The sequence below is a fragment of the Gymnogyps californianus genome, chromosome 4 (assembly GCF_018139145.2).
Source record: "Gymnogyps californianus isolate 813 chromosome 4, ASM1813914v2, whole genome shotgun sequence".
Lineage (NCBI taxonomy): Eukaryota > Metazoa > Chordata > Aves > Accipitriformes > Cathartidae > Gymnogyps > Gymnogyps californianus.
Window position 1 is genome coordinate 77810671 of NC_059474.1, and position 23237 is coordinate 77833907.

The following is a 23237-nucleotide window of genomic DNA, read 5'->3' on the forward strand; positions in this document are numbered from 1 at the left end:
AGTCCCTCTTTCAATGGTACGGTATCAGAATGGCAGTGGAACCAGCACCAGTCATTCTTGTTGCATCCAGGCTTGATGCAACCTACCGGTAACATCCCACAGGAGCCAGGTACCAAAACAAATGTATGGCCTGCGAAAGACACAATTTGGAATAATGCCCCAGAGGTATTTCGAATGTAGTTCCTGATTTTGAATCTGCACACTGCAAAAACAGTCCTACTTAGTATATGGCAAGAAATAAGGTAAATTATAATTTATTCTGTTACTTAGGTGGTCACTTAGGATACTACCAAATACAACACCGAATGCCTTCTGAGTCTTACGTAACAACAGATTTCAAATTATAAGTGTCACACAGGCATCATTTCAGGCTTTGAAATATGGTTTACTTGTTACCAAATATGATGTGTCAAATGATTTATCAAATTCACAAGAAAGAAGAAACCAATGACACAATCCAACCTATCTCCCAGCAAGCCCAGGACTGTTTCCAGTGAAATGCAGACTGGCAGAAGAGAGATTTATTACCAGTTTCTTAATACTATGTTTTATAATTTAGCAAGCCTTCCTGTCATGTTCCACATGGTACTTTTACCAAGTACAATAGGCTTACCTGGATTTCTACTGCCTGCCCAACTCGGTGGGTCACTCGCTGCCTGTGTGCCTTTGATGCTGCATCTCTGTAGCCAATTTCTACAGATGAAGCTATTTTTGAAAGAACTTATTGGACAGCAATAATCTCATGGGGGCAAGGAAAAAAAAAAGTGTTTGCTGCTTCAAAAAGACGTGATAAGAGTGGCAGATTTGTTTTTAAGAGTCAGGCTGTTCTTTAACGTGCCTACAGTAGCATTGAGGCCACCCCGAGTTGTACTCAATTTCAAAACGCCGATCAAAAGGAGAGGGACTCATCTGGCCACTGCTCCTCACAAACACATATAGCCATGTCCCATATTAGAAATCTGTAAAAAGCAATACTGAAAGACCTGGAAATGTTTACAATGGCTTAAGCTTGGGACTAACTGAAACTGAGAACATGCTTTCTCTTTGATCCCATTAAAATGCAAGGGGTTTTCTTGATCATGGAAAAATAGTTTTGCTGTGTCAAAATCTAATCACACAAAACAGCATTGGGTAGTTCATGCATCAGTTGGTTTGACAGAAATGAACTGTTAGGAAATGACAGGCACATAAGTGACGGCAATAGAATATGGCTGCAAAAATACATCGTACCTTGAAAATTAAAAAATAAAGAAAAACTTGATACATCTTCTGTTATTTCTGCTATCTAATTAATAATATACATTAAACCAGAAGACATTATAATCTTTAGGAATTAGAGAAATAATCCTTGGATTTAGCAAGCTCAAACATGTATTTGATTTTAAGTGCATTAAGTAATTCCATTTGTTACAGGGAATTTTTTATGCACATGAAAATCTTTGAAATGCTGAAGGGTAACAACCTAAACTTTGACTAGGCTAGAAATGAGAAGGTATTAATAGTCTGGCTTTGGTTGAAGTGATAAAGGTGATGAAATGACGCTGAAGAGTTAAATTCAGATTTCAAACTCTGTCAGAATTTGAAACTTGGTCAGACCAATTTCTAATTAGCCATTAAGAAACAAATATCTTCCTTGATGCAACATATATATGAAAGTAATGAAAAATATGTTCATGGTAGATAACAGTTGTTTCAGATTTGTAAGCACACATTGCAGACTATTTTTTAGTTCCTTGGTAAAGGGTACATAGATTAGCACTGTGGTATCTCCTTGCACTTTCCTGACAAAGAAAACATGAGCAGTAACACACTTTCATAGATTGAACACAGCTTTGAAGAGCTAACGAGAGATCTTTTTTGTTCATGTTCATGATTAATTCCTACTTCTCTAGGTTTCATGTACAAATTAGCTCGGAACAGAAACCTTACAAGTTATTTATGAAATCCATTGCACACGCAGAATTGAAGAAAGTTGACTGCTGCAATACACATCTAGTCAACTGGAACCCAGATAATGAAAACATTTTTGGTTTGAAATAGCTACAAAATGTAGTACATCTCCACGATTACCTCGTTTTAAAATACCACACCTGGCTGGATGATTCATTTGCAGCTGTTGCTGCTTCACCTTCAACAGCAAATTCATTGCATGAGCTAGGGGATATTCACTTCAGAGGAAGAGCTAGTAGACTCACTTTCAACACTGCAACGGCAGACCTGTGTATAATTAAGTGCTAAAGATAACACGGATGTTTATAGTACAATGTATACTGTACATATCAGCACCCAAATATGAATTTCTGAAAATCCTAAATATTAGAGAAATAATTAAATATATGTTAAAAGCACCTATATGGCTTCTTAAGTAAGAAAGGAGACACAAATATATATATGTACACATTTGTAAAGAAAGGGTAACACAAGTGGGACACAAAACCCAAATGAGCACCATGTTACTATATGAGCAGGTCAAATGAATGCAATGATAATACTACCCAAGTGATAATATTACCAATTAATTTTTAAAAAGTCTCTAACAAAAGTTGACATTTTTTCCATCATGAGTGAGACTTTTTGGCTGTATTTATGTATCACCCTGAGTAAAGTGGCTGAATTGCAAAGACAGAACACTATCCTAGAATAATGAAAGGAAAGAAAAATACTTCTGCTCGGGACTGACATTTATCAGTATAAAATAGCCATTTTTTGCCATTGTTTGAAGTAAGGGAAGTAATTAAAGTACGCAAAACCTTTTTGATACCACCGCCCTATTTCCTGCACGTTAGTAACAAAACGCCTCCCCCCGCCCCCCCCATACGTGCTGTTCATTAACTCTCCACAATAAACACCATACTTCCATATCACACATTTGAGAGCACTCCTAAACTGGGAAGTTGGGCAACAGCATTGCTCTATGCAAAAACAGCCAAGTCCAGTCAGGAAACAGATTAATTTGAAAGCCTTAATTAATGACTGAACATTTATACAGCCAAGATTTATGAGTTACAAGGAAGTAAGTCCAAAACATAACACTCCCTCCTCCATGCAAGCTCTCTTTTTAATGGTAAACAATTAGCCTACGGTAAGATACTGTCTAAATTCTCAAGTTCATTTTCTTCCTCCAGCTTCCAAGCATTGATGGAAGACAAGTGAAATTCATGCTTTTTTTTTTTCCTGCTCTTCCATAAATATTGTTAATGGAATAACAATTCCATTATAATAATAAAACAAGGGTTAACAAAGACAAAATATAATTTTTTTTTTCTTTTAAATAAACCAATGAGTTTCAAAAGTTTTTTTTTTTTTTTTTAGCTCATGAGTGCAAAAACAGTGTACAAAAGAAGAGGAAAGGAAAGAACAGAATACCTTCTGGATGGATAAATTTATAGAACTTACTTTCTATATATGCTTGAAGCAAATCATAAACAAGAAAAGGAAGGTCTTTAGAGAGAGAGAGATACTTATTAAAAATATATATAATCACATGCAAAAAACTCTCTTAAAACCCCAAAAAATCCCAGGTTTTTCTTCCTTGAGTTTACTTCACTGAATTCACAAATACTTTTGCAAATTTAGTAACAACAAACGTTAGAAATGAAGAGCAAGTTTTCAGCTTTTAACATTTTGACTATATTCCACTTCTGAAGAGAACTGACAGCTTATTATGATGAGCGCTTACTGTCTGAATATTAAAACAAGACTGCCAACTCTTCTTTGGAAGTCCTCAGGCCTTAAACCAGAAAAGTCAAAATCAAGAAAAGTTTTGTTCTCTCTTGTTTATACTAAATTACCAAACACATTTTCTTGCCTGCAAATTTTGTTTCGCTAACAAAGGAGTGCGGTTTGTTTCTCCCTCTGGTTTATATAACACATAAATATACAAAAATGGCCACAGAAATGGCAAGATTCCATAAAGTGGTAACATGTCTGATTACAAGAGTCTGCGATGAGCCCGCATCCCTACAGCCATACTGTATGCGCTCCCTGGCAAGGAAACCCCCCAAAACACCTCTCTCCAGGCACACAGTCACAACTGCGACTTGCAGAGGTAACCAGAAATGCAAGCAGCATGTGGCTTTTGCGTTTGGGGTTGGTTTGGGGTTTTTTTTGCCTACTTGTGGCAGTGCTGAACACCCACGCCCCTATCATTGCCTGTCAGGAGAAAAATCCCCAACAACCTGTCCTCCTGGCTGCTTCTCTTCAGTCCTTCATTCTTGGCTGGATGATGAAAACCATGCCTTGCAAGGGAAAGTGGCTGCCGAAGAGTGATTGAGCGGAAAGAGTTTTCCTGACACGGACTCACAAATACTTGGAAACATCCCGCTGCAGACACCCACAGAGTCTAACCTATAAGCCCTGTACATTTTCCACTCCCTCTCTTAATCAGTTTCTCATCAAATGGGAGCTCACTGGGAGCAGTTCCGGAAAAAGGCAAAGTTGGTTTATCCCAGTAAAAAGCACAATAAGACCAAAATATACAAGACAAAACAGAAGACAGATTGCTGCTGTCCCCTTCCTTTCCCTCCAGTGGTGTGCTTCACTGTGCAACGTTAAGCATAATAGTAATAGTCTAGCTTTATCACAAATTTACTTTGTTTGCTAGGAAATGAAGTATCAAACACAACAAAGCCAATGTTTGTAAGATGCCAATTACTCTGAAATCACAACTAATCCCCTTGCTTCCCTAAATAAGAAAATAAACCATCAAACAAACAAAATCCAAAGCAGCTCTTTTAAACTGGCCAAAATGCTCTTAGTTGTCCTCCCCTGACAATGGGGATGTCAAGACCAATTAGCAATTGCAGCCATCTTGGGTGTTGCTCTGTTTTCTTTCACTGCAAGTGGTCAACCCCGATCCGACGGCTCACTTCTATACATGCAATGCCATGGACAAATTACAGAAGACTGAGACCTGAGAGGTTTTTTTTCTACCTGACTATCCTTGATGTTTTCATTACTCAAAGACAGGAAACAAAAAACTCGAGCTGAGAACTCGGTGATAGTTTGAAAAAGTTTAATTAAAAAGCAAAACGGAATTGCTTCTAACATAGCTAATAATTTGCTGCAGAGTTATTATTGTGCTGTTTCCATTTGCCAATAACCATTTAATCCTTTTGCCAAAGGCAATCTAAAGCTTTATGTATTTCCATATGTGTTTAAGGGAAACCATAAAAGATAACTTGGAAATAACAACTTCCAATTTTTGATATACAAAAATCTGAGCTACAGTAGTGCACGCACCCATCAGCTTTTCAGTAGTGTTAAGAAATGTTACTTGACAGCTTCTATTCCAGGCAATGGTTTGAATGCTAAGACCAAAGTTTTGTGCCAATACAAAATCTTTGTTACGATTCAAATACAAAACAGAAAGCCAGCTACAGATAGCTCCCCTTAAAGTGCTTTCTTCAATGGGATTGCAGCTCTCCTCCTCATGAACAGCCAGTGTTCAGGCATGCTGTGAAAACAGAAGTTAGATGGCAAGAATGAAAATTTCCCTGTTTGACAACGTAGGTTTGGCTGCAAATACTTGAAAGCTTCCCTGTTCCCACATTCAGTATCAGTGTTAATTACTAACAACTTCTCAAACTGTTTCAGAATTACTGCTGAGCAGCTTAATCTCACCAAAAGCCTCCAACAATGTTATTGCTAAAGTTCGTGGATAAAAAAAGAAAGCAGAACAAAAGCAGATATTTCAACTATTCTTTCCCAAAAAATCTTACTTAGAAAAATGAAATTATACATACTCAAAACCTCTTTGAAAGGAATACAGCAGAGTGCATTTTCAAACTCAAATAACTTAGCGGGATGACAACAAGTATGTAAGCTTGTGGCGCATACACATTTTTAGGGATGGGAAGTATCAAAGCATATCACAATTAAAATGTTAAGGAAAAAAAACCAAAACCCCTCTCCAAATACTTTATCAGTAATGATCATCCCTCCCAAATTAAACTCAGCATTTACTTTACACAAATTAAATATTATTTCTATTATAGGAGAAAGCAATGGAAGTAGAATAGCTGGTGCACGTTCTATGCAAATGTAGCTTTAATAGCGACAGCTTTTAAGTTTGAAATTCAGTACATTTATTGCTTAAGATATTCACAGTCTAATAGCACACTTGTTGATTTTATCAGATATTATTTTATTATTCATTATTAGGTTCCAAATTTTCGCAACAGAAACAACTACTTTGCTGATGACTGCCAAAGGCAAACATCCTATTTTATATGTACACAAAGATACCAATATGTGTTCAAATATTTTAACTCATACACACACACACCTCTCAATCTTTGCAGTTCAGTGAAGTGTAAACAGTTAGTGTTGTCATTAAAATACACGTTCTTCATTCACAGCAACAATACTCAGGTAGATTAATAAGCTTTTATACCTGGGCTTTATTATTCCTCTGCCATTCATTAACATTTCTTCCACCTTGACAGCAGTTTAACTGGCACAGTACCAGAAATACAAGTAGGTCAGCACAAGGTGTTCCTCTGTATGGTTTCATCTGGTATAAACATCCTATCTGAGTTAGCCTTCAGGTACTACATTTAAATATTCCTAGTGCCAATTAAGATAACAATCAGAAGTATTTTGGATATCATTGTCCAAGTACTGCCCTTATTTTTGGAGGACTGATTCTGTTAAGGACGGAAAGGAAATTTTACTGCAGAAGCAGGGAGCCCTCTGCAGCTCTCCTGGCCAAGCTGATGCCCGAGATTATGCCTCAGTGCTACGTTCATGAGAAAACCCCTTAAAACCCTCAGCATATCCACGAAGAAAATGTATATACATGTACAGAAAGGTAAATTGAACACTGAGGTTTGATAGTCAGACATTGTATACTATTAAAAGTAATCATAACAGGCACTTAAGCCAGTCAGAGACACACTAATCTTGAGAGCATGAGAAATAGCAATGGGTATGTAAGAATATTTACTTTTTGCCCCTGTTTATGAAAGAAGTGGATACAAATCAGCGCTCTCACGGAAAATGAAACAAAAAACTTTGGACATATCTTTTGCTAATGTACTAAGACATATTCAGTATTTACAGCAACACATATACATCGAGGATCTGGCCCTGAAGTCGGTGTATAAGAGTCAAGGATCAGGAATTAATTCTCTATGAAGTGCAATAACTTTTTGGTGACTTTCTCTAATTTGTATGCCTTGTCTTATACTTTAGGACTAGAGTTGAGTCAAACGCAAAGCAGCAAGCTCACTTCTAACCGCATACCCTGTGACACATCATAACTTACAAGATCAAGTGCCAGCACTACAGGTTTCGATCAGAAAAACAGGTCAACGTGAGGAAAAAGTGCTTAATTTTTTTTTCTTTTCCTTTTTTTAACATAAAAGCAAATTTTATCACCCTGAACTGATATAAGCATTTGTATTATGTAAATGAAAATACTTCAAAAGGCAGAAATAAACCAACATTTTCAATTCCTTCCTGATCATTGCAAATGCAACTTTTACTCTGAACGTTATGTAGCCCCATTTGTATACTGAAAGCGTGTGCTTTAAGACACTGAAGAATAATCCCCGCTGTCTGATAAAAAAAAAAAAAAAGAAGAATGAATTAAATTAAAAGTTGCTAGAAATAACTCACAGGCAAAAAATAAAACTAAAAGAAAACAATAGCAGTAGCCTAAAGAGACATATTTTTTCCTTCAGGAATGAATTCCCATCTGCTTTTAAAGAGCAACATGTTTTTCCATTGCTGGGAATTACAGCCAAACCCAGGACAATAAAGCAGCAAAGCCACAGGCAAGAGCAGAGGGCAAGTGAAGCTGGCTGACAGAGTATCAGTCTAGGTCCCTCTTTTATAAGCCTGTGCTTCAGTGACAGCTCAACAGTCGCCCGCTGTGCTGGCAACACACTCCCCTCTGCCGCCCTCAACAAAGGGGAGCTCCTGGTAACTCTGCTGCATTCAAGGTAGCGTGGAAAAGGGAAGGCAAGGGCAGGGGAGGGAGGCAAACAGCATAGTCAGCGCTGCCGGTAAACGCAGGCGTCTCCCATGGCCTCGGCTTGTTTGGTGAAACTACAGCCGTTTTATAAAAGCTCATCGGAAGTGAGCAGCCCCCTCGGCAGAGGATTGCTTACCCCTGACACAAGGGATGCTCCTATTGCAGGTTCTTCCTCCAAACAGGCATGCAACCCTTCAAAAGCACAGGGAGGACAAAAGCAAACACAAGTGCTTATTTACAGAACCCGGGTGGACAATGCTGTTAAAATAGTTAATGAAGACACAGAAAGGAAGAAAAAAATATATCAAAATTAGTTGTAAGGTTCCTGCACCCTATGTGTTTCAGCATTTAAGGAATCAAAATGTTCAGCTCTTTGGGCTGTATGGAGGATGAAAATCTCAGGTTTGAGAAGCAGGCTAAGTTTCATACCTCAACATCGTTTGGTGCTCGCTTGGGGGCTCATTCAAATTCCCTCTGGCATTTTCCCCAAGTTCCTCTGAGGACCACTGTTCTTTGAGTTACTTAGGAAGCAGTTTCGACTGTATCCTCCTGAGCCGTTAATGGGTCTGACCTTTTCGGAAATGCTAATGTCCCTTCAGCCAGATGCATTAAATCTCCTCTGCTTGATTAAACTATTAGCAAATCATTATCTCACTGAAGGATAAAATGTTCTTTCCCAGATGAGCTAGCCATGCATAAATTTCAGTGCAAACACTCTCCTGTATACCCAACCTTACATTTTGCATAAACATGCTAATTGCCAACCATGCTTTATACACTCGTAGGGTGAATACATACAGTACTTTATTGGGTCTCAGCTGAGACAAGACATGATGAAAATCAGCCCACTTAGGGCAACAACCCCCCCACCTCATCTCTGAAAAATGCATGAGGGGAACCAGATCTTTCTAAAGTGACTAAAAGGAGAGCGGGGAGAGGCGGCGTAACACCACAAACTCTTGCTGTTCGGCACCACCATGCCAACGAGTGATTACCCAGACGCTCGCGCTGCCCGCGTTCCCAATCTGCCCAAGCACATTCTGCACGTACGAGGTTCTTGCAAGACCAGCAGTAAGCAAAATCCCATGGGAAGTCCTGTGTAGTTAGTTATTTCCTTTCCGGTGATTCATCTCGTTTATCCCAAACATTGACATTCGGAAAACATTCTGAATGCCAGGTATTTCCTCACCTTCCAGCCACCTGTGCCAAACGCATCCTCAGCACTGATAAATGTGTGTAGGAAGGTGGTGATCCCACATTACCCATATTGGATGAAGGCTGAGTCTCTTTTCCTCACCCACCCACACAAAAATGTTCACTTTTCAATGAGTGATATAAATTAACAGATCCTATGCATCATTCCAAGAGAAACTTCAGAGGTTCATCTGAGGCCTTAATCTTGCTGCGTTTCAATTTGACGGCGTTCCTCACTTTGAAAATTGCATTTCACTGTAATACCGTATCCTGGTGTGGAGCTAAGCAGAACTCCTTCAGAAGGAAAGGCTGTCCAGCAGAGTCAGGCTAGAGTAATTTCAACCACAGATGCTTTAACTACCAAAGTGTATTTTCAAATCAGACATTTCTGATGAGACATATGCATTTTTTTGGTGGTATCTTAGAAGTTCAAAATCTGAGGGCCCAGTCCCAAGGTGTGATGTGTTGAGCACCTTCAAGACCTGTTGAATTCAATGGGAATTGAACACACTCTGCATCTAGCATAACTAAGCATAAAAGAAACAAACATGTTTGTATTTAAAAATTAAAACCATGAGCTTTAGCCAGGACATGATTTGAATGGTCTACTGGTTTTTTCCCCCCCCCATGCAGAAAACTTCACCCTTTTCTTTTTTTTATTTTTTTGATGCCTTCACTCCCAAAATCTTGTGTCTCTTTTTAGGCTACTATACAGGACTGGATCCGTTGCCCTTTAAAAATGTTAAGCAGAAAGCCTTTCACTTAAGTTTGGAAGATCTTGTCCTTCATGGAAAACTGTAAAGAAGACAACAAATCTTAATTTGTCAGATGTCCTTTTTTTCCCCTATACCTAAGCCCTCTCTCACCTTTACTGTAGATGCTCTTTACTAAAGAGACAAATTTTTCCTAATCTCTTAAAAGACTGTTTACCCTCCTGTACACCTACGATGGAACGCATCCTCATTTCTTTTGTAGTTAGTACCTTCCGCTATAAGAAAGAGAGGAGTTTGGGGAGGTTTTGGTTGTTTGGGGTGGTTTTTTATTAAAGTTTATCGTTTAAATACGTCAATATCTGGTAAACAAGAACGTGCATGTTTTGGAAGACATATTTTAAGAGTCAAAGGCTTTAGTTGATTCAAGCTAGCGTGCTGCTGCAAAAATACTTTTTCGCATCAAATATGCTCTCATTTGAGCCAGAGCAAACCTTCATTGGCTTGCTTTTTTTCACCTTCATTCTCTGTGTTCCCATTGAGAGTTATTGCAAAGTGAGAAAGATATTTTTTACATTAACTATTCTACTTCGACTAAGAACCAGTGAAAGATTTACAGGTTCCCAGATTCCCGCTTTACTATTGTGTCCTGTAAGCATGGAAACTGATAGTACTATAGAAACAATGCCAGCCTTCGCTTTCACCATGACCTGCTTTCCACCAATTTAAAAGCAGTCAGGCCCATTAGCTTACTTTTATAAGCACACTTGTCTTAAGAATATTGTCATCATATCCAGAACATTTAATTTTTTATTACTTCTAACCAACTTTAAACTCAAAACAACTCAACACTTGATTTCAGTTTCTGCCTAAAACCTCCCTCTCTGCTACTGCCTTCTAAACTGTAACAAAACCATAATCTGACTGGGGCTCAGACAATAAAAGACGGTCCCTCGCTCTACTGGGTTTATTTTCCTTTTTATCACCTACCTTCTGGAACAAAATATTTCTACAGTGGGGAAATACTGTCTTCATCCCTTGCTCATCCCTTTTCGCAGAGCAGACTCCAAGGATTTGAAGACAGACACACCCCTTCCACTTAATTTGTAAAGACAAATGATAGAATCTCCCCCCCCCCAGGTCTAATAAAGACATCAGTCTTTGAATTTATAAAGATAGGTGTCCTTCCTCTAAGCCAAGACATGTTCCAGCTACAACCTTTCTTCTTTTCTGTTTGAGACAATGTATAATTTAAAAATTACAGGGCAAGCAATTCCCTATCAGATACTGTCCACGTGATTTTGTTCTTACTTGCACTAGAAAGTGCATTGAGACTATTGTTGTTTTCTATTACAACAGAGAGGAGCCAATAATTATGAAAAACCTAATCTGAACTCCAAATTAAAAAAGTAGAGCACCTGAGTTTGTGGAAGGCCCATCTTTCCTAAAGCAAGCTGGCTGTAGCAGCATCATGAAAGCAAGCAAATGAGACCCAAAGAACTCACACTGCTTGCACTTTGAAACACTGCTTTTAAATACTTCTGTGGTTGGATCTTTAATTAATCGTACTTTATAGAAAGCACAGGGAGAAATCAAACAGATAAAACTTCTCAGCAGGAAGTATAACAGTGAAAATGCTCTAGGAAAAAGCTATGATCAAACTGTACAATCTCCGAGTGAAGACATCCCAATTATATAAAACCATTAAAAAAAATCATCAGTTTTATAAAAGTTGGATCTCCTGCAATTTTGCCCAAAATAAAATGCGGGAACACTAGAATAAACCTTATAAAAGTTTCAATGCAGCATGATGCTTGTTGTTTTAACCATTTTTATTACTTTCAAGGTCTAGAGACTTCTCCTCCGTGCCTACCGGTGCTCCTTGCTAATGCTACAGCATCTGGAGGTGCCGGCGAGGCCAGCAGTGCAGCATAGAATAGCACAGCCTCCTGCTGAACCATGCCAGGCGTCAGCTGCCCAGGCACAGCCTTCAGTAGAAATTTCCTAGGTAAAAAAAGCTGGGGGCAAAGAAAAGAGCAGTTCTGACCGCTCCTCCGCCACACCAGTGAAACCTGCTGGCCTGCGTGCGAGAGCAAACGAGACACATGGTTACTGCAGAGCTGTCCTTGCAGCAACCAGCCCTACCCTGCGCACGGCACGGTCACACCGGCTCAGCTAAAAGGAGGTTGAGGTGGTCCTGGGAAAAGGCAGATGCCTTCAGGGCAGAGCTGCAGCCAAAGAAGTTGCCTTAGAGGGAGGAGGGAATGATCCTTGGTGTCAACAGCAGCTCCGAGGCCAAATCTTGCTATTCATAAACTTCTAAAAACAATTTCTTACTTTCCTGATTTACAGGTCCCTGAAGAAGAGCCTCAAGCACTGCTGCAAAGCACTACTTCAGAAGGGCCTGGAAATGAAGATCGAACTCAAATATTTCTAGAAAGCTGAGGCTTTGTTTGACCTATACTATTAGCATAATAAAAGCTAACTGTACAGAAATTGCTCCTCTAATGCACATTTTTTTTAACATTAAACTTCACTTACACATGAAAGAAGAAAATTGTAATTCACCCTCATAAATTATCTTCCATCTTCTCTCACACGGAACAGTGGGAAGTAATCAACCTATTTTGCTATCTTGATATATCTTTAAAGGTACTCATTAAGAGAAACGTTCATCCAGCAGGTGAACAGAGATGGTCATAAGTGATGACAGGCAAAAAGATACAAATATCTGATCTGAAAAAAGGCCAAGTTGGAAGCCAGATGCATACTGAACTATCCACTTTACTTGCTGTTTATTCAGCTCATGTCAGGATGATTCAACGCATCTTTACACGCAACTCCCTATTCATACAGCATCTTCTAGTCGCAAACCAAGCATTTTCCATTTCTTTTTCTAAACAAAGGGTAGAACAGTGGAATGGGAACTTGCCATTCAACAGCGGAAACTATTTGTAAAGCTGGGGAGCTGGAGACACTAGGAAGAAAAGGCTTTAATGAAACTGGCCACTGTGCGTGCCAACTGTCAAGACTTTTTATATATTCTTCCAAGGAACACTGACTGAGGCTTTTTCTGTATTTACTCTTTACATCCCAGTTATTATAATTCTTTGAATGATGCAAAAGAACAAAATTCATAAGAAATGCAGTATTAGAAACAGGCAGGCTTTTTTTCCCCTGCAACTCGTCTGTAGCTGCACTCAATGACCCATTAACTTATTTTTGGTTCTATACAAAGCCAGCACCAAGACATTTGCGACTCATTATCAACTAGGCACAGGAATTCACCACTAGAGCCTCAGCTGATCCAGATCCAAAGGAAATCCCCATATGCTTGGAATTTCTGAAATACAAGCATTACAGTTGTTGCCTGGTAAGAAGACAGTTTCCATACACAACAGAGGATATGTTTATATTTATGTTTTTGGAGGCTTGTAACTCAGCCAGAGGCAGATAAATTTTCCCAAGGCAGCAAAAGTCATATCACTGACATCCAGGTAAAAACATAGTACTTTTCCAAGTCACTACTCCAAAGTGTGGAGGCAGTGGAGCTGCGACAGTTTTCCAGACCAACATTTAAGCCTGCAAACCTTTTTATTATTGCCTTTTTTTCATTATGCGATCCCACATTCCGCGGCAAAAAGATGTGTTACACAAAACAGCTTTGCTCGCTACGCAGCTTTCATTCATTCGTTCCCAGAGCACAGTTTGTCCTGTGCTGTGGAGGAGGAAAGCTCTTGCGGGTTTGACTTTGGTGTCTGCCGTGACACAGCTTCCCAGAATGAGCCTGCAGGGTAGCCCAGACACTGCTGCTGCGTACGGCAAGGTCTGACCCCATCCCTTGGACTTGGAGCACTCACAGCAGTGCCCTCACCAGCCAGATGTTACTAGTAGGCAATGCAGCATTTTACAACATACCAGCATTTAAGTGATAGCTAAATGAGCAAAAGTCTTGCCTGGGAGCATATCCAATGACCAGTCAGTTGAGAAGGGCCTTCAGCATTACAGAAATCACACAAATACTCCACAGTCACCCCCTCTTTTGGACCAAGACAAAAAGTTTTGCTTATTTCCCTGCCCTTGTAAACAGCACACAGAAAGATGAGGGAGCTGAGGCAAGCACATCACGTTTTCCACTCTGCTATGGAAAAAGTAGAAGGTGGCTATGTAATTAAAGATGGTGCGATAATGCATACACTAGGACTGGCTACGGTAAGGTGGAAATTTTAATTCTGGTATTTCATATCTTTTAAGAGCTTGAATTGGCAACCTTAACAATATTCTTTGAATTTTTGAAGTAATATAATTACTTTCAATTAATCAAAATGAGGAAAGAATGAAATATCCTTTCATGAGACACGGACATGAATAATATTCAGGGAGCAGAGTGGTGACCACTAACGTACCAATGCTTATTATAACTGCCAGGCAGCAGCACCTGAGGAAGTTTCTCCTTCTACCCAAGACAGGAAATAATTGTCTGACATCCATTGTCAGAAGCTGACTAACTAATAGCGATGAGCTATAACAATAAGTGCTGCTGTGAGGTCTTGATTATATGGAATAGGAAAACACGAGCTTTAAAGTGACCAGTGACTCCCTTGCAATTCCCCTACACTGTCTCATAACTCTCTCTCTCCTCCCTCCATCTGAGGCTCTCAGTCACAATCCTAAATGCAAAAGATCCCCAGGGACGTGGGGAGGCCCAGGTGAACTGTCTGGGCAGTCTGGGGGCACTTGCCCCCACCCACCACTCCTCCTGGCAGCACATCCTTCATGAAGCCACCCGTGATCGTACTAAGGCTCACCCTGGAAGAGGCCCTTCCCCTGGCAACAATCCTCTGATGGAGATCTTGAAGGAAAAAAGCCCCAGACTGTATTGTGTTTTCTGAGCGGAAACACAGAAATCTCTCAAACATTCCCTTTCATAATTCCCACCACCAGTCTGAGAAGACTCAAGAGATGGTATCTGGATGATACTTGATCTCAATTTTAAAACCACAGTCCTGTGCACCGACTCCGTGGCCATTACCATTCAGAAAGTTTTACCTCTGCTCCTGAGTACTTCTGTGTGTGCTGAATGAGCTCCGCTAAGCAGACTTCATCACTGACTGGCATGGACTGAAAATGAAGTTTGAAGATCTCCCCGCGAGTGGCTGCATCTGGCAACGGCACGTAGATAATTCTGTCTATTCGTCCTGGTCTCAGCAAGGCCTGCAATGAAAACATCACAGGAAAAGTTATAGCACATGGCACATCGCATCAAGAAAGTAAAAACCACAACTCAATTAAAAACAACAATGCCGCCAAATAACCAACAATTTCAGCAAAAGCAAGAAGCTGCACAAGAACAATCAAGCTATGTGCAAGAGGGGTTATTCTCCTGTGTTAGAATGGATCAGTCGCTGAAAAGACAGTAAGGCTACTCAGCTTGAGAAATACCAGCTTATGGAAAAAAGGAATCATAAAGGAACCATAGCCACTTTCCTAAAATAATAGTTTTAGGCTTGTTGCAAGGTGTGCTGGAATGTTAGGACTTGGCAGAAGGACAGGTGGCAATGGACACATCCCAAGTTCAGATCTTCAATCAAGACAGCAAGTGGAGAAAAAAAGATTTTTGAAGTGAAGCTTACATTCTGGATTCACTTTGCTTTATCCCAAATTATTAGAGCTTAGATTACTCTGACAGTTTTTTATGCAAAATAAGGTAACAACAGAGGCCAGTGATGCTCAGCTTCAAAAAGGGAGAGAAAAAACCATAGACTTGCAAAAGCACTATTGTTAATACATTTTAGCATCAGCTTTGAATTGTTGGAAAACCCCTGGTTTTTCCTTCTCTTGTGCCACAAGACAACTGAAAATTCAACAGGTGAATACAGTTACAAGCTAAGGCCCCAACTTTGCAGTTTCATACACCTACATTGGCCCTCGCACTTAGGTTTCCCAGAGTTACTCAGATTATATATCCACTGGGGAGGTGGGGGGTGACAGAGCAAACTCTGGGCAGCAGCGACAGACAACGTAAGAGGGGACAACGGCCACAAAGGGCAGCGTGGAGGGTTCAGACTGGACGGGAGGAAAAAATCTCTGGAAGAGAAGTGCAGCCTCGGGGCAGGTCATTGGGGAGGCTGCGGGAATTCTGACCTTGGGGGTTTTGTGGCTCGGCCAGACGAAGCCAAGCCCTCCCCAATCTGGTGCTGGTGATAGTCCTGCGTTGTGCGGGAGGGGGACCGCAGGGCCCCTGGAAGCCCCCTCCAACCAGCGTTTCTGTGATTCTACGCTTTCTGGACGGAGTCAGAAAGTAAACATTATCTATATATAAAACAATTATATCTGATACATAGGAGAAGCCAGGCTCTTAAATTTATGAGAAGAGAGGAAGCTCATTTCCCTATATTTCTAAAAATCCCCAAGATTTTTAAAAAACATCTATAGTTAAAAAAAGTAAAAACCCTCCCAGCCTTTCTTACTTGACATTTGGAAAAAACCAACCTGTGCATAGCAAATGCACATAAATAGTATTTAAACTATTTTTTAAAAACTGAACAATGTTTATAAGATTCAGCATGTAACCTAAATTGTTTTTATGTTATGGTTCTCCCTTGGGCAGAGTAGTTTGAGTTCCAGATGACTAGAGATATTGCATGGCTGTCCTGGGCTGTCAGCCAATAAGTCTTTTCCCAGCCTGATCATGTCAGTGAAAGTCATGCTGAAAAAATAGTAGGAAAGAGCTTTCCTTCCTGCGCAGCATTGATCAAGTTAACACCCTTCCTAGAGTTTCTTTAAAAAGACTGTTGTGGTGCTTCAGAGTGGAAAAATGTATCCTGAATGTTAAGAGATGTCTTGTTATTTTTAAAACAGAACATGAAAACGCTCAGCAGGAAGTGCACGGCACCGCGGTGTGTTGCATTGAGCTACGTAAGGAAGGCTGTACTGGAAGACTAAAGGTCCGCATCCAGCCCAGTACCCTGTCCCTGGCAGCGGCCAACGCTGGATCCCTACGAAAGAGAGCGAGAAGCAAGCCGTCCACTGATATTTCCTCAGCAGACTGTGCTACTTTCCACAGCACTCTTGATATATTCACCAAAGAATTCAACCCACTGATGATAACTCAAGCAGTGTGTAATTCAGTGTCTAAATCATGTGTGTATCAGGATATTGCCATTTTTTGCCAACACACTTGAAAGAGAAATTTGCATGTTTCAAGACTAGGCTTGGAGGGAGAGGAATTATACTGCAATTGTGTTCTGCGTGCTCTTAAGGAAATGCCCATAGCTAATTCTATTATTTAGAAGAAACAAACTTTCACATGAGTATGGTGGTGTGCCTCTTTTAAATCAAGGCAGGTTTAATCAGGATGCCTAGATAATTAGAACGTTTTCTAGAGCCAGCTTAGCTTCACACTGATGAATGACCATGGCTGTTGTGCAAGTGGGACAGGAAAAATGCTTGATGCCAATCAGCTGGGAGCAAGCGCTCCCCTGCATTACGTCGGCTTTCAGTTCTGAGATACAGTCTTCTAACACGACGGAGCACCCACGCTTGCAAAGCACAACTGCAGATGTAAAAGAGTGAATATATTTTTTTTGCTCAGTTACTAAAAACTGTATTTCCTCCAGTTTGTCCCAAATGCTTTGCGTTTTATATATAGTCATAGTTGGAGGCCCAAGTTTTAAACACGCTATCATTACTTTTTGCTACAATCAGGCCTAGGGACCTTATCCAAGACGGCCAGATGTGCTGGGAACCGTACAAAAAAAGCACAAGTCAGTCTCTGCAGCGCTTGCTGCTTAAATAGACATAGACAAAAAGGAGAGGAGAGCAAATATTCTGTAACCTCACTTGAGAGAAGAGTCAAATTCCCTCCAGCCCTGGAGAGAAAAGCAGATTGAACTGAGAGCTGGTCTGCACCAGCCCTCCCGACAGTCCAGCTGGATGGGAAATGTGGTGACCCTGGGCACAGCCCGACTGCTCCTCGCTCTGCTGTCACCACCTTTGTCCCTTTGGCAAGCCGCTAGCCCCCTCTCCTCTACGCTCCTGAGGAACTAAAAGCGGAGGGAGAGAGTGGGGAAGGGGTCTGCCTTGACCCAGCCTGCATTACTGGAGGGCAAATCCCCGGTGAGAAGCGGTAGGCGGGCTGCAGAGCTGCTCTGCTGCTCGCTGGTCTGGAAGCGATCGGAGAGTAACAGCAAGTGGAGGCCATTCTCATTTGCAGGACATCACTCTGCCCTCTCAGCTTTTGTTCTCTGCATACTTCTCATGGAGATACTTTTCCTTTTTGGCCAAAATAATTCAGGACTCAGAACTGAGCTGCACGTAGAGGTAGGCAAGAAGGGAACAAGATATCCCTCTTGATGTTTTTGCACACTGAAGTTTCCTCTGGAGGAAAATGAGCTCTTTCTGGGTTGCTTAGAGAACCCTACTGTGGCTTTTAGTGTGGACACCTGCAGCAGCGGTGTCAGTTTTAACACCAAGGCCCAGGTCATGCTTACTTCTGCTACTGGCAGCAGTGCTGAGTTTGATGGATGCTGGCACCACCTTTTTCCTCAATGCCACTTTTTTTTACAGACCTGGAAGCTATTTCTCTTCTCAGTGGGGTGTTGCATGATGCAAGCTTCCCCATGGGAAGGATTTTGGAGGTGGTTGCTCCAAGTGCACCATGACTTTCACAGGCCGTTCCAGAAGACAGACCTTTAGTCTTGCAATCCGCACTTTGGAAATTGTGCGGAGAGCGAGAAGGACACCCAGGTCACCTCCGGACCAGCCCCACTGCCCGTGGGGGTGCATTGGGATCCGGCGCTGACCCGTTGGCGAGGCGGGAGGTGAAGCCGCCTGGGATTGATCCTGGCTGCCGGGCTGGAGAAGGAGGAATTCGGCAGGAGAAGGCGGTGGCTTGGCTGTGCAGGAGGAGAGGCAGGTGGGGGAGGGTGAAGAGTTGAAGCCGGGCTGCAGGTTCAGGCAGATATGAGCTGCTGGGAGTACAAAATTAACCGCTCGCGGCTGGGAGATGCAAAACTGATTTGAGGCTAGGAGCACACAGAAGGTGGGAAGTTGATGGGGCCAAAATTAATTGATGTGTGCGCAGAGCTACATAATTCACTGATGTTGAGATGTGAGGGTTGCATAATTTATGTAGGCCAGGAAGGGCACAAAATTAAGTAATTGGGGTTTTGGTAGAAACCAGAATACTTCATACCATTAAGCAATTCTTTTGCAAGTTTATGTAATTTTTTTGTTGTTACCACAACAGTTACAAAAGGGGTCTAAGTGCACGTGCACTGAAAGATTACTAGCGGTACACAGATACAGTATTCTTCAGGGGAGCACTAGGAAAGTGGGATAATCGTCATGTAATACATAATATCATCAATAGCAAAAACACATTTTAATTAAGAAGAAACTGCTCCCCTTTCAAAAAGAAATGCTTAAATTCTTTGGTAATTAAAATAGAGTATTACTTCAAGATATATCATTGGAAAAGATAGCTAGTTCAAAAATGTGTATTTTGTGTGCAATTATAAAGATAATTATTTCAGGAAAGAAAACTTAAATAGGTAAAGCCAGGAAAATATTTGTGGTTCCTGTTAAGAATGGACTAGAATTAACCTTAGGGCTTTGCTAATTTTCCTCCTCCTATTTTACCTTTTTTTTTTTTTAAAAAAGCATCCATCTTTAGTTAGCTTTTTCAAAAGATACTTGGCCATTTCAAGAACTACATTGTCAAACAACGCAGAACTATAACACTGACAGAAGTATACCCAGCTGATGAGCTTTCTGTGGGACAGAAAAAATAGCTTTCCTACTGACATACTTCTACAGCCATGCCTAACTCATCAAAATCATTCTTAATCAGATCTTATAACAAAATGTCATACATAAACGGTGCAAGAGGGTAACCTGACATTAGAAAAAAAAAAATATAATTCCACCCCAAACGAAGGGGCAAACTGACAAAATTTTCATTAGCAAAAGTAAATTGCATAGCAAAATATAAGCTGCACAGTAAACGGCATGTTGAGGTGTGTAAGAGAAAGCTAGTAGGTTCAGCAGGTAACAAAGTTCATCTGGAGAATCAATGTTACTGCATGTTCTCTGCTGCAATCAATCTCCACAAGTAGGAACAGATTTTTATACTAAATTTAAGACATTTCCTTTCAAGTAGATACATTTGTTTTAACGCAGAACCTAAAAAATGCAACTAAAAGTTTAATCCTGCCTTTGGAGTCCATTGGGATTAGACCACAGATGAAAATGAGAGGACTGGAAATAACAGAACAATCTGTTTCCGTTGTAACTAAATCCTTCCAACTTAAATTAACAATTGCTATTTATGAACCCTGGTTGTGGTCCCTACTTCCACAGATTCCCGAATATGAGAGGTGCTCTATATCTTGTTATCTAATTTGGTAATGCAAATTTTTTTACTTTTATCAGTACAGTATTTGAACATATCTAAAGCATTTTAAAGTCAGTCATATTCTTCCTGTAGTCTGTGCAAGCAATAACTGTGACATCCTTTCAGTGTTTTTGCCCATGTCAGGACAGATGTGTTGCAGCATGGAAAGTATTAAGGTAAAAGATAGGCTGAGGAAGTGAATTTGTTAACAACGATGAAAGGGGCTTCTTGTGTTATCACATTTATCTCTTTCAGGAGTGAAGTCAGCTCCCGTAAAGGTGCTTCTCCTACGCTTTTGAGGCTCACCTCGGTGCCTGATACTTTCGTTCTCACTCTGTGCCAGAGCAGGTCATGCTCCCAACGCAACAGACCAGGAAGCGCTTGGCATTTTAGGATCTTTGAAAGTTTCAAGTACGGGAAGCTCATCCGTCCTGTTTGCTAGACAGGCTACTTTTTGCAACTATGGATTAACTACCAGAATTAGAAGCTGCTGAGGGGAGAAGACACATTAGAGTGTCACTATTAAGGACTTACAAACCACAGTCCAATGAAGGGCTAAATTTTATTGTTCCACAAGGTTTTTATTCCCCTTCCATCTGGCATGAGCTGCTTCAGAAGGCAACCTCGAATTCCTCTGTTTCAGGTGACACGCTTATTTACTGTGTCACAAGGCTGGAGTCTTGTAATTACAGGCTCCCGAGCCAAGCGATACTACTTTTTTCTTGCCAAGAGCCCCTTTCCCCACACTCTTCTTCCTCCCCACCTTCTTCCTTCTGTGCCAACGTCTGTCACCGCCATCAGCACATGCCAACATCTCTAACCAGTTCCCCTCTTTGATGACTTGTTTGCTGATCACCACCCTTGTACTTCTCCCAAGATTTGTGCAGATTACTCTCTGTTGTCGTTACACAACATCTACAATTCCTCTCAGGGTGGAGCAGTTTGCTTCTTTAATCTACAGTATATCCACTACTTCAAAAACTGCATTTGCAAGCAGAATTTTATTAGATATTACTGGAAACTAGCTCCTACAAAATGTTGCAGTCTCCTATTATCAGTCCCTACGCAAAGACTTCACCTTCCACATAAATTTCTAAAAATCAGGCTGTACAACCCTTCCATCATGTCAGTCTTGCTCAAGACCTGGAGCATTGTGCAAGCTGACAAGAAAAGACATGATAGGTTTGACAGCAGGTGTTCAGGAAGAATGCACACTATCAAGTGGCAGTGAGCACAGCGGGAACATTTTACTCAGGCAGTAACCAGAAGTACTAATTAAAGGCAGAGAACAAACACGTGGTTTGATACGCCGACAAACAGTAAACCAACTTCAACGGGGAGACAGTTTATATCATCCGAGTCCAAACCGAGATGAAGTGATACGGAGAGTTAACCATCTGAAAAATAGGAATGCAATCTGTCTTTCACTGCTAAGCAGTCAAATGTCTCTGCTTGTGTAGGATTCATCTACTGGCTTTGCTCATCCTCCAGGTCTACTACCATTAGTTAATCCTTTTCCTTCAACCACTGATTTTTACCTCTTTCCAGTTTGTGTCATCAACAGAGGGAAACTTTTCCATGTAATTCAATGCGTCTTCTGGAATTGCTCTCTTTGCTGGCTACCACCAGGAACTAACACCTTCAGCTATCACTACAGATCAGTCTCTTAGTTATTACAGCAAAACACAGTTTACCCTACAGTTCCAGTATGCAGAAAAATAACAAATTCATCTTTCCTTATAAAATGAAACCTGGGGAAAGAACTACCTTGACTCAATAGAAACCACTTGGTTTGACTTGGTTGAACGACATACCCTGCTTCTGCATGTTTCACAGCAAATCAGTCATTTCCACTAACGGTGGTGATTTTAAACAGATATGAGTGTTACTTAAATAACTACATTATAAATAGGCAGTGTTAAAAGTGCTTCAAGAAAGCAAAAATTTCCAGAGTTGATGTGAAACCATATCGAGCTTCCACACAGCCAAAGCATTCAGAGCTGCTTTTGATTTTATTTTCTTTCCCTGACGTCTGCTGTCAGGCATGGATGAGGTCCCACTGTGGGCTGAGTCCCTAACCACCACGCAGTGCCCGCCACACAGCCGGCTCGTATGCCCCAGCACCCAGCCGTGCTGCCTGCAGTCTGGCATCTGCACCACAGCCCTCACCTCGCTGCCAAACCATGGGGTTTCGGGCTGCTCCGTGCTGGAGGTAGCTGTGCCTCTGCCTTTGGGGATAAGGTACCAAGTGTGTAGCACCAGCGATTATTCCGCTGCCTTATCTTGCCTATACAGCTCAGGGAAGAGGCTGCTGTGCCCTCCTGCCTCCTCCTAAGCTCACCTCCCACGGTCCCTCCTGCACCACAGGCTGCACTCCTGCGCCAGACAGCAGCCGTGGTCACGCGTGGAGAAGGGACAGCAGGGAAGAGGGATGGGTGGTAGGGTTACCGCCTCTCCACCATCTAAAGAAATTGCTTGTGGATGCAGAAGGAGAAAAACTCTGCAAAAAGCCAGGCTTGTATTTCCAAACCTGCACAAAGCTGGACACACCAAAATATTCCCATCTTTTTAATCAGAGTAACATCATTGTCCGAACCACTGTACATCACAGTCCTGCCACTGCCAGAGTTTGATTAATATAGCTAATTCAAGGGGAATCGTGGAGAAAGCAGGCTTGAGGAGACTTGTTTCGTTGCAGAAATGACACCGTGTAAACACAACTGTGAGGAACAATGTGCTCCTTGGCCCATGCAGACAATACCAGAGCACTTTTTTATGTGGTCTTGTTCAGATAGGATTAAAATATCTCAAGAAACCAAGTTTCAATCACTTCTCTTGGCAGAAACATCTGCAGGCAGATACTCTGCAGCTGCAGAACTAGTATCTCCATGCTTTTTTCCCCCTGATATTTCAAGCAGTTAAATTGGCCTATTGGCACAAATTACTGCAGTCCTCTTTG

General features: G+C 41.1%; 1 protein-coding gene across 2 annotated transcripts in view; it reads right to left on the minus strand.

Annotated features, from left to right (window-relative positions):
• SPATA5 (spermatogenesis associated 5) overlaps window positions 1-23237 on the minus strand; it is a 211679-nt gene that overhangs the window by 23625 nt on the left and 164817 nt on the right. For both annotated transcript variants that reach the window (XM_050895921.1, XM_050895923.1), the window contains one exon: window positions 14932-15096. In XM_050895921.1, the coding sequence (XP_050751878.1) occupies window positions 14932-15096 (165 nt within the window). The remainder of the gene's footprint in view (window positions 1-14931; window positions 15097-23237) is intronic.